The 12,453-nt window shown below is 41.2% G+C and overlaps 1 protein-coding gene across 1 annotated transcript; it reads right to left on the bottom strand.

The window, feature by feature from the left end:
* Positions 1-5,448: 5,448 nt before the first annotated feature.
* LOC111593842 (ALK tyrosine kinase receptor) lies at positions 5,449-12,408 on the bottom strand. The gene is made up of 8 exons (XM_023306891.2): positions 11,227-12,408; positions 10,468-11,164; positions 9,904-10,396; positions 9,653-9,840; positions 8,817-8,994; positions 7,723-8,756; positions 7,449-7,656; positions 5,449-7,387 (listed from the first exon to the last, which is right to left on the bottom strand). Exons 1-8 carry the CDS (start codon positions 12,076-12,078, stop codon positions 5,734-5,736), a joined length of 5,304 nt encoding a protein of 1,767 aa, XP_023162659.2. The 5' UTR covers positions 12,079-12,408; the 3' UTR covers positions 5,449-5,733.
* Between the last annotated feature and the right edge of the window lie 45 nt (positions 12,409-12,453).

Below are 12,453 nucleotides of genomic sequence, written 5' to 3'. Positions count from 1 at the left end.
AACAAACGAACAGAAAAACAAATAAATACTTGGAAAGACGATAAATTCGTATTAAATTTATATAGTAAACATAACTACGTCAAAGATAATGAAGCAATTTTGCAGTAATTAGTAATTCCGAATACTTTTGCAACACAAAACAAAACTATTTAACAAATTTAATAACAAAAAAACAAACATACAAATTAGAGAGAAAAAACAAAAATTATATGAAAATGGCTTGTTATTGCTTTAAATTACATAAACGTAACGTAAACTATGCTAATATTAATTATAAATTATATTACTAGTTTTAACATTTTTACAATTACAATTAAGTTTTCAATTTATATATATATATATATGACAAAACAAAAAAAAACAAGCGAAACAGAATTATATACCACAAAAAAGAAGAAAACAAAACACAATTAAAACAACAAATGCAGTTTATAAATATACAAAATTCAATTTATGTATATGTACTATATTATGACAAATATGGCGAAAATGAAACAAACAAAAAACAACAACACACAACAAAATACAAAAACAAAACCAATAAATAATTAAACGAAAAATATATTTATATAAACATCAAACATAATTTCTTAGCATTTGCAGCCTACAAATTAATCGTAATCAGCAAAACAAAAGAAAACTGAAGTTAAAATACAAAACGATATATACAAACTATATATATATATATATATCAAGGTATATATATATATATGTATAACTGAGCGCAGTTTTTGACATGAGATTGTATACACAATTAGCAAAACGTCATTATTAAATTTATATATAAATTAAACTTGCAAAGGAGGAAGAAGAACACAAAGAACATATAGTAAGAACATTCCATCCAATTAGTAGCAAAACAAAGAACAGGTGCATCCAATTCTAATCAATGTTTTATACCCATTCATGCAGTGGAAGCGAGTATATTTGTTTTGTGGCTCAGCTAAAGCTGTTAGGCATAGGTTGCTAGGGCCACGGTGGGAAGTGTGAATTGGAAAGCTGAATATTCCTTTCTCTTTTTTGGCTAGATTACAGACCTGATTAATTGAACTAATCAAAAGTTTTTATTTCTTGTACAAATTCCAAAAAACATTAGTTGTTTGTTTTTCATTGCTTGAGCGAGTATTGCGCAGTCAGTTGCAACCGACTGCCGTCTGTTTATCAGTTCCCTGCGCCGCATTCCCACATCTATCCGAAATTCGTTTGCTTTCACATAACTCGTAAGGTTGGGGTCTAACTATATAAAAAGACAACAGACATTTCGTGCAATTATTATATATTTTTTATGTTCTAGATTTTATGAAATATTATGTTTATAATAATTAATAAAAAACACTTCCAATATTGAAAAAGAAAACAAAAGTTTAGTTTATTTGGTAAATACCTTTGCTCTAGTTGCAGTTAACTCGAAAAGTTTAGAAATCTTGACTTTATTCCTTCTTTTTTTATAACAGTTATATAGATTAGAGCCTAGAGAAATATAAACTAAAAGAATCTAAAATAAATAATAAACAAATTGTAAAACGCTATTTCAAGATTTTAGTTCTTATTGGCATGCAAATAATTGAATTTAGTAATTTTCATTAGAGCCGAAGACGATAAAAACTGAAGACAAAAAACTAAAGAAAAAATTATTAAAAAAACAAAACAAATAAAAAACCATTAAGGAAATTGTAAAAAATAAATAAATATTGTTTTTAATGGGTTTTCAAGGGCAATCAAAAGACGTTTTCATTTTTTTTGTACACATGAATTCTCATTTATTATTATTTATTTTTCACTGCAATTTTCACAATTCATGCGCTTACACGCTATCCATCTTTAAAATTGTCTTTACTTTGGCTTTACCGATTTCGCAATATCATATATATTTATATATATTAATTTTTGTTTTTTTTTTTTTGCTTTTTTGTTTTTTTGTCTTTTAGAGGTTTGTTTGTCAGATGTTGTGATTGTGGAATTAAAAGAGCGGTTAAACACTTTTTAGTTCGCATCGTTCAGACAAAACAAGGACAAATTAATGATTCATACAAATGTATTGAAATTCGGCTTGTGTTTCCAATTAAATTGCACACAAACTTGTTCACAGGGGCTTGATATTGAGACATGTAGAGTATTTGAGAAAAGGTGGTTTACAATATATATTTTTGGTTTCTTGACTTCTTGGTTTTTTCTTGTTATTTTGTATTTTTACTTTGAAAGTGTCTCGAAGGAAATCATAAATCAGCACATTTAGTTATATTTCGAAAATATTGTGAGAGCTACAGTTGAGAATTTGTTCAGCAAAACTTTCATTTTCTTAAATGTGTTTTATTTTGTTTGGTTATGAATGTGCTTTGCCTGTGAATCGTTTAATATGTAGTAAATACTAAATGGACTTTTGTTGTATGCTTAAGCGCTTTTTACTTTTAGTTTATTTTAGTTTAACTCTCGATCATCAATTTGTCTCCTTCAAGCGCCCCTGCACCGACCGCATTTAACAATTTCCATATATAATTGTCATATATTATATATTATTAGCACACTTTTCCTTAACTCTGCCTCACGATCTAAACTCACATTTTTGCTTACAAAATGTTTTATTTTTTCTAGTCTTTACGTTGCTGTTTCTTCTTCATCATCAACATTATCATTTGTTTTTGTTTTGCTTTAAATGTAACAAAATAATTTACGATTTAAATGAAAACCTTCAATTTTACTTTATTATATTTAATATTTATATAGCTAGAGCTAGGTCTACGCCTGTACCTTTAATTTTATTTGGTTTTTATAATTTCAACTGTTTTCTTTTATCTTTATCCCATTTTTAAGTATATAAAAAATACTATTTATTGTTTTTATATACTTATATCATTATTTGTTTTTTTTTTAAGTATTTCTTGTATATATATTTGTTTTATAAATTTTCGTTGCGACATTTTATTGTGGAGCAATGAAGTGTATCCAAAACTACTGATATTGGTTGGCGGCAATATATACATATATCATATATATATATATATATATATGTATATATGCATTTGAAATCATAAATCTCTCGATTTATTTTGGGCAGCAGTGGATGGTCTGCAACTAAACTAAAAATGAGTTTTGAATAGATCAAGAACTGCGCGCCAACATTTAAATATGGTATATGGTATATGGTATATGGTATGGTATTTGTGATAAATATGTATTTATGTAAGTAACTCTTGTCAGGTTCTGGACTTTAGGTACACAAGGTGAGTAGTTTGTCAGGTTACGATGTGGAGATATCAAAAACTAAGGGAACGTAGGCTGGCAATGGAGGAGCTATCAATGGTATACCATTCGAGCGATCTTGATGCAATGCAATTTCGACCCATCCACTACAACCTCTATACAATACAATACAAAATGGAAACGATACTTTTGAAAAACGTAACGAAAAGATGGTGAAAAATGTTAAACTCTATTTAGCTTGAGTACGAGAATTTCGCTTATATTTTACGCATATATAAGTTTTTTTTCGTAGGTATGTATTTGTATTTGGGGAACGCCCTTACATGCCTCGGCACAACCATAATAGATACACATATAAGTAAGTATGTAGTATAAATGTTCATCTCTCCGTGTGATATACATCATTATTATATGTACTTTTCATCTCTCTCTCTCTGTCTCTGTCTCTTCATTGCAAATCGCAATGAACTAATGCAAAACAAACTGTTTGCGATCTCCTTCTTGAGCAAAAAGTAAGTTTTAAAGTTAGATTCTAAATTGTTAGCTGTGAATGTTTGAGATATATTTGAAGCATATTTTCTTTTTCTTTTCCATTTTTTTGTTGTTTTTGTTTTCTGTGAATTAATGTGTTGCATATTTATATAATTATTACTTTTTTCTTTTAATTTTTATTTGTACACATTCTTTTTTTGGTTTCGTCGGATGTTAGACCTATGTAATTTACATACTCGATTATTATGTTTGTCATTTTTGCGTATTCAGCATTATTTTGTTTTAGTTTCTCATACATATATAGTTATTTTATATATATATATATATATATATATATATATTTATATATATATATGTATGTATATATAGATGTATGCGCATATAAATGTACTTGTACATAAGCAAAACATATACATATACATTATATTATCATTCGTTATGGATATATGCATATACATATATATATATACATATACATATATATCTATATATATATATGCATACATATATGCCCTAAACACACATTGAATATGCTTACATTTAATATACATATACATCATATAAATTAAATGTTTTCGTTAATATTTTTAGCGTCCATTGAATTTCATTTCATAAACTTTTAATTTTGTGTTTTTATTTGTGTGTATTGTATAATTTTTTTCGAGTTTTTGTTTGTTGTTCCTTGTTTAATATAAATATGTATTCATTTTAATTTCTTTTTTTTTTGCTTGTTTTTTTTTTTTCATTTTGTATATTTTATGTCATTGTGTATATATATTTTTATAAAAATTATATAATTTAAAGCTTGTTTGTTTCGTCTGAACTAAATGTAAAAATTTGAATAATCACCTCTGCTCGGCCCACGAGCTTCGACCTTTGCAATTTAACACACGCAGAAACAACATTTTTTCAATAATATTTTTTTTGCTTGTTAAATATTTAAACAAATGCGAGTTACTGCTCGCTTTTGCTTGGCCAACGCAAAACTTGAAACTATTTTACAAAAATTTGTCATTAACCATTTAATGTTTTCTTATTTTTTATCTCTTAAATGAAATATGGCGCTCAACATAAATTGAAAAATATAAAAAAAAGAAAACATCTTTTTTGTTTTCTCGTAATTTTATGCTAATTTTCGTTTTTCAAACATACAACTGAATTTTCATAAAAATCACCCTGTAAATTGTAGTTTTTTTTTTCTATTTTCCTTTTTACTCAATATTTTTTTATGTGTATATATATTTTACATGCTACAGTTAGCTTAGATATAAAATACGTAAGTTCATATGCTACGACGGAAGCTTTTATTTACAGGTCAAACACAAAACAAAATCAAATAAAAAACAAAAATTAAGCAACAACAAAAATACTATAAAATAATAAAAAAAAAAATATTATATATATGCTCGCTGTTTGTATATGGACTACGTTGCATTTTTTATTTTAAAACTAAAATAAAAATAGCTAAAATAAATTAATAAATGACTATATGCGTTGGTACATTTTCTTGTTGTTGTTTTTGTTGTGGTTGTCTGGAGTATTCATATAAAATATAAGCAAATTTGTTGTTTTAGGAATATTGTTTAGCATTTCAGTCATCAGCTTACAAAATTAAACTAATAATAAGTGTATAAAAAAAGAAGTGAATAATCGCAGCAAAACCAAGATAAATACATACTTATATACAACCTCTTGCAATTGGCAAAACTAACGGCTTACAAAAACTAAGCTAAACTAAAACTAAAACTAATTTCCAACTAATTCTTATAATTTGTTTCTGTTTCTCTTTTCATTTGCAATTATGTGTGTGCTTTACGCACACAAAGTTTTAATTATAAATTACAATTCAATTTTGTGAACGTCTCACTCGAGTGTTTTTTTTAAATATTCGTTATGCGTTTTAAGTTCTCAAACAAATTGTGAGTGGACCGGGGTCCCAAAAAACAAGATACGTTGCAACAATTTATCGATAAGTGATTTATCGAAAGCTCAAAGCCTTTGCTGTTTACGAAAACTTCTCGTGCCATGCTTAGATTTGCTCTAACAACTGATTTCGGAATGATTGTTGTTGTCCTTGTACCGCTCTGTGTAGCCCTGTATGGTGAAGGGCGTATCATTTACCGTTACGACTGCCGCCGACTCCCCATTGATGATCGCCCCATTGCCCGTGGGCAGGCTGCCATTCAGCTTGGCGCACTCACGCTCCTGTTCGCCCTTCAGCTGCACCTGCACATTGGCATAGGACTGCTTGGCGCTGCCATTGGCGGCGGCAACTGCTGCCGCAGTTGCTGCACCACCGTTGGCCAGGCTCTTGCTCAAAGCTGCCGGATCTAGCGTAATCCCATCTAGCTGGGAGGCGAAGGACAGCGGCGGCTGTATGGTCGTCGGCGTCGGTTGCGGCGTATCCAAGCTAATCAGCTTCGCCTCGTCGCTATGCGTGGGCGATCGCAGAATTGGTGTGGCTATGGCGGATGCCACAGCGGACGATTGCAGATTTCGCTGCGAATCACCGCTGGCCATGGTTGTGATCGCTCCGGCGCTAAGCAACGGCTGATCGCTCTTTGAATTGGGTAAAATAAACGAGGTCTCCCAGCAATCACCGCCGAGTGCTCCAGCTCCCTCCATCTGCTCCGGCAACGCGGGCTTGGGTGCGGCAGGCGAGGTAACAGCTGGCGGCGTGCATGCGTTTTGCTGACGCTGTGCAGTCGGCGCATAGGAGCCTGCTGCGCCGGGTGCATGCGGCACGCCGTTGCCAGGCAGCGGCACCAGGTAGTCCGGCACGGCTAGACAGAACTCTTCGCCATTCGGCGGCCGTATTACCGTTTCGTCACGCTCCGCGGCCGTGGGTCCGAGTATATTGGGCAGCGGCGCATTCATGATGCTCGCGTCTTGGGTGCAAGCGGTTAAATGCTCCAACAGGCTGGTGAAAGTGGGTCGGTCCTCGGGCGTGGGATTCCAGCAGTCGGCCATGATCTTGTATATGGACACGGGGCACTCTGTGGGCGAGCCGAGACGTCCACCACGCACCACCAGCTCCATGACCTGCGTATTATGTTGGCCGGGATAGGGCGAGCGGCCCAAGCTGAACACCTCCCAGAGCAGTATACCAAATGACCAGACATCCGTTTTCGAAGTGAAGATGCCATCGAGAAAAGCTTCCGGTGGCATCCACTTAATGGGCAGCATCGCCTTTCCGCCCTTGCGATAATAGTCCGATCTGTATATGTCCCGGGACATGCCAAAGTCAGCAATCTTGACGACGCGACCTGGACCTTTGCTGCTCAGCAGACAATTACGCGCGGCTATATCACGGTGAATGAACCGCTTGCTCTCCATATACCGACAGCCCTTGGCTACATCCAAAGCACAGAACAGCAGATCCTTCATGGTCAGCAATGAGGGTCTTTCCGGTGTATTGCGATTCTCGCGGAGAAACTTTTGCAGATCGCCGCCGGCGAGCAGCTCGAGTACTATATAGTAGGGCTGACGATCGAAGCAGACGCCAATGAGATGCACCATGTTCGGGTGATTGAACTTGGCCATTATGGCAGCCTCCTTGAGGAAATCCTCCTCCTTCTCGCGCTTGGGATCCTCACGTAGCGTCTTTACAGCCACAGGCATTTCCACAGCATCGCCGTCGCGATGGCGGTAGAGCGCCAGGTAAACCTCGCCGAAAGCGCCCTTGCCCAATGCACTAAGTGGGAAAAGCATTAGGATTAGCTATGTGAATTGCCAGGAATGAGAAGTAGACTCACTTGACCAACTGCAAGCTCTCGCGTGCCACCTGTGGCAGGCTGTTGACATCGATGTGGCCATTAAGTATGCCATCGCAGCCATAGTTGGGATTGAAGTTATTCAGATTGGAGTCATCTATATTATGACGCAAGCGACTCAGCTGCAGATCCTGCTCAACGAGCATCTTGTGTCGCAGCTTAGCCTGTTTTTTCCGTTGATAGCGATTGTCTAGAACAGAAAATATCGAGTTAAATTAATGAAGTTGTCCATCGGGAATACCCTGCTTCAACTTACACAGCATAAAGATGAGTGCCGCAATGCAGATGAAGAGCACGGCCAGGGAGACCATTAGAATGGAGACCAGATACTGGAAGGATGACTTGCCGGCCTCCTCCTGTCGCTCGCAGGCCGTGTTGTTGTCACGCTTCAGACTCCAGCCATCCGGGCATATGCAACGCACTTTGGACCTAAACTCATCCAAAGCCACGCAGCGATAGTCACAGCCGCAACCCTCAATGGCAGGAATGATAATGATGGCACCTGAGCCGCTGCTGGCGCCCGCAAAGATCTCACTGGCATCCCGCAGGCTGCGGCTGCTGCTGATGTAGGAGCTGCCGCCCTCTCCATTCGACTCGTTGAGGTAGACATCGCCGCCCGCATAACCGCCACCGCCACCACCGGTGTTGCAGCCACCGCCGCCGCCACCAAATCCACCCTGGCCGTGTCTGTGGACCGTGGTGCCATTGTCAGCCAGTTCTACGTAGCAGGAATGACCACCACGCCCACCTTGCAGCAATGCAGCACCGTAGGTGGGACTCAGTGCCTGATCCTCTTTGGCGCGCCAGCCACCGCCGGGCCCGGCAGTCTTCTTGTTCAGCGGCTCGCCATTGATCTGTCCGCTCTCGGGCGCCTGCAAAGGCTTCGCCTTTTGGCCGTGCTGAAAGTCTTCGTCTATGTATTGGCCAATGCCAAGGCCACCGCCGCCGCCGGCCACCAATAGCGGCACCGCCTCGTTCTTGGCTTGGTTGAGCAAAAAGACAAAGGATCCACCGCCCCCACCACCGGCGCCATTCTCAATGTAAATGTTCTTCACCATGTCCTGCTTGGAGCGGAAGCTGTATTGGCCCAAATCCAGCTCGTGCTCTGTGCCGCAGCCAGCTTCCTTGTGCACGCTCATGGATTTAATGCAGGCATTCTCGCCCTGCTGGCCAATCAGGAAGTACAGCTCCTCGTTTTTGAGCAGCTCCAGCACTGCCACAGCCACCGAACCACGCGAGCTGCCCACGCCACCCGAGCCCAGGCCTCCACTGGCGCCTTTGGCAATGATGCTGTAAAGGAAACAATTGCAATTAGACGCTGCGAGATCGGCATGGACTTGAGCAACTTACGTGTAGTGACCCTCGTTGGGCACCTTCCACTTCTGCATGCCTTTGTAGGTGCTCTGATCCTCCACGACATGCACTTCGCGCAACACATGGCTTTGGTTTTGCTCCTTGTAGGCGGCTTCACATTGGGCTTGTGTAGGTCCTATCATACCTCTCGTATCGCATGTTGTTAACTCTAAGTCTGTAGGGGGTAATAAAAGGAAGCATTAATTAGTGTCAGCGAACTTACTTAAAGGAAAATATATTTCCAAGCATGTCATATCATGTCATGTCATGTCATATAATATCATATCATGTCATATAATGTCATATCATGTCATATCATAGCATATCATGTCATATCATGTCATATCATGTCATATCATGTCATATCATGTCATATCATGCCATATCATGTCATATCATGTCATATCATGTCATATCATGCCATCATGTCTCATGTCATATCATATTGTATCATGTCATATCATGTCATATCATGTCATATCATGTCATATCATGTCACATCATGTGATATAATGTCACATAATGTCATATCATGTCATATCATGTCATGTCATATAATGTCAAATCATGCCATATCATGTCATTTCATGTCATATCATGTCATATCATGTCATATCATGTCATATCATGTCATATCATGTCATACCAAGCCTATTGCTTCAGGCGTATGTGACTAATAACATCAGCATCCTGAATCTATGATCTTCTTGTTAGCTTATTGCCAACTTGACCACTAATAGACTAATATATCTCCCTCTGATTTTATTACTCTTATCACATTTTCAATGGAGTTCTTTTAGAATGATAACTTTATAAACAGATTTCCTACTTACAGTTTGTATGTTCAAAGTCGTGATGCGCAGGACTCTTCAGATTGTGCCTGACGTCCCAATAGTTATATCCATTTAGATGTTCCTCGGGTATGTTGAGACCAAAGCATTCGGGGCTGAGAGAAAAGTCATCGACGGCCACATCAGAAAAGATGCGCATGCCCATGCGTGCTTCAAATTGTAGATAGTATCTGTAGGAAGAGCATGCAAATATAAACTGTGACATCCCAAAGACGTGGAGCGCTTCAACCTACTTGGCCGTAATGTTGGGCAGCACGTACTCGGCGCGCAGCCAGTCGCTGCCCTGGTTCTTGCTGCTCCACCAGAGCGTGGTGGTTATGTTCTCCTTCTCCTTCATTTCGACAACGGACAGATTAATGCTGCCCGGATTCTTGCCAAACTGATGTATATAGAAGCGAACCACGCACGAGTTGCGATAGGGCGAGTCCGAGTTGCCATGCACCGACGGCGGCGGATTGAAGGTCTTGCTGAGCATGATGGCATTGCTGGCAAAACCAATTATAGAGCTCTTATCAGAGTTGTTGATGTGCTGGTTCATGTTGACGAGCATGTAGTAGCCGCCAGTGGTGTTCAGCAGATGCTGCTGCGTGTGATCGCCATCCGGTCCGGTGTCGTGGGTGGGCGAGGAGCCAGTGTGCCGTGACCAGGTCAAAGTTGTTTTGCCCGAGTCGCGCCAACCGCACCAATCATCCTCGAAGTCGCAGCGGCCCCCGTATGGTATCTTGTCTGAGAGATAACAGAGCTTGAACTATTGAACCCGCTGGGCGATAATGAATTAATCGAGCGTGTCTACTTACCACATGACTGCAGCTCGTCTTCGGCATCGTCGCAGTCGCGCGTAATATCGCAAATGCGTGGCAAGGGTATACAAACGGGCACTTTGTTCATCATGCACTTGACCTGGGAGGTGCTGCACTTCTCCGACTTGGTGCCCTCTGGGAAACAGTTGACCATGCGCAGATTATCCAATGCCACATGCGCCTTCTGGCCCTGCTTCAGCTCGGGCACAACTTCGAACTTGATGCGAAAGTCGCGCGAGATGCGACCGAGCCGGAACAATTTGTGTGTCCACTGGCGAAAATTGTCGCCCTGAATCTCGGCCGGCACCCAGCTGCTCTCTTGCGGATGCAGCGGCTCCACGACCACACGTGACAGTCCGTGACTCATGTCGCTCTGATGCATATAGACCTCCAAGAAGCATCTCTCCAACGTGGTGCTAAACGAGGGCGACGTGAGGTTCAGCTGCCGGGTGCTCGGCTGCACTCGGGCGTACAGAAAGTGACCATTGGCATCGTCTATGCTGTCCGCCACAGGACCTGGCAGCAGGCCAGTCATGTTCTTCTTGGCCAGCTCTGTGCCGCTGATCACCTGGAAGCCATCGGGCAGATGTTCGGTCCATTCCCAGGCGCACGGCGTTTCAAAGTTGCACTTGACGCCCAGCAAATCTTCGATTTCTGTCGAGGGCGTGGACTCCGTATGTGGTGCATAGGTATTCTATAGAAGAAGGAACAGTTAAATTGGAATAGATTATGAGTGGGCCTTCCTCCTCAACTTACCGGCTTGGGTGCTGTGTCCCGTATGCGTTCCTTGATCTGTTGTATGGGATCGATTTGATCCACATCCCCATCGGTGTCGCCATCCATATTTCCATCAGTGACGCTGCGCACTGGCTCATCCGCCTGGTTGAAGCTCTTCTTTAGCTTGAGCAGCTCACTAATGGAGTTCTTGCGTGGATACGAACGCATCGGCTGACTGTCCATGCCCGCATACAGCGGCGGTATGCGTGTCGAATAGGGTCCAGCTGTCATGGCGGCTGCGCCGCTGGGCTGACGCAGTCGCTCTCCGTAGCGATCGGCCGAGCCTACGCCACCTAAGCCATCGATCTTGCCAATGGACGAGGTGGCCGAGTAGGAGGCATAGCCGGTGCTCTTGCCGCTGATGCCACCTCCCGGACCGCCCACTGAGGGCTTCATCAGCTCCTTGCGCAGCGACTCGATGCCGCGCTGCCCATTGCCGCGCTCGGGCCGCGGCAAGCCACCAGCGCCCACATGCGAGAGATTCTGACGGCGTCGCGTATCGCGCCGACTACCGGGCGGCGGGCGCGAGCCAAAAGTACCTGCACTGGCCTCACCCTCGTAATCATCATAGACGTGGACGGGCTGCGCCAGGCCCGGCAGCGTGGGCAGCGGCAACGGCTGCGGCTGTTCGTGCAGCCGTCCATTGCGCAGCTGCTTGCCCGGACCCTGATAGTTGTTGTTGCTGTTGTAGTTATTGTAGCTGTTGCTCTGATGCTGCGACATTGGCAGCGAGTTGAAGGTGTGATTCAGCAGCGGCCGCTGCGCCAATGCCGACGGCCCGCCCAGCAGCAGCAGCAGCCAGAGAAGGCTGACCACCAGTGGGCGTGGCATGTCGCTCGAGTGCGAGTAGTTGTATGTGGGATCGTTTGTGTGTGTGTGTGTGTGTGTGTGTGTGCGTGAGTCGCTGTGAATATCTATGAAGTGGCGCTGTTACAGCTGTCGCTGTTGCTGTTGTTGTTGTGCTTGAGTAAGTCCAGCTGCTGCTGTTAAGCTTTGAGTGAAAGCAGTTGCTGCCTTTTTAGCTCTTGTGGCACTTGGGCAATGTATTTGCTGACCGCTGGGCGGGCACACGAATCGCGCATTTAAAGTTCTTCAGATGCAGGCAGCACATTGCTCAAATGTGTGTGTTTGTATGTGTGTGGGTGTGTGTGCGTGTGTGTGTATCTGTGTATGTGGATGTTTGTGGGCGTGTGTGTAAAGTTGCCT

Source organism: Drosophila hydei, unplaced genomic scaffold (genome assembly GCF_003285905.1).
Source record: "Drosophila hydei strain 15085-1641.00,03,60 unplaced genomic scaffold, DhydRS2 tig00000060-arrow-pilon, whole genome shotgun sequence".
Classification (NCBI taxonomy): Eukaryota; Metazoa; Arthropoda; class Insecta; order Diptera; family Drosophilidae; genus Drosophila; species Drosophila hydei.
The sequence above is the reverse complement of the archived record's forward strand: the minus strand, read 5'-3'. Positions and strand labels throughout refer to the sequence as shown.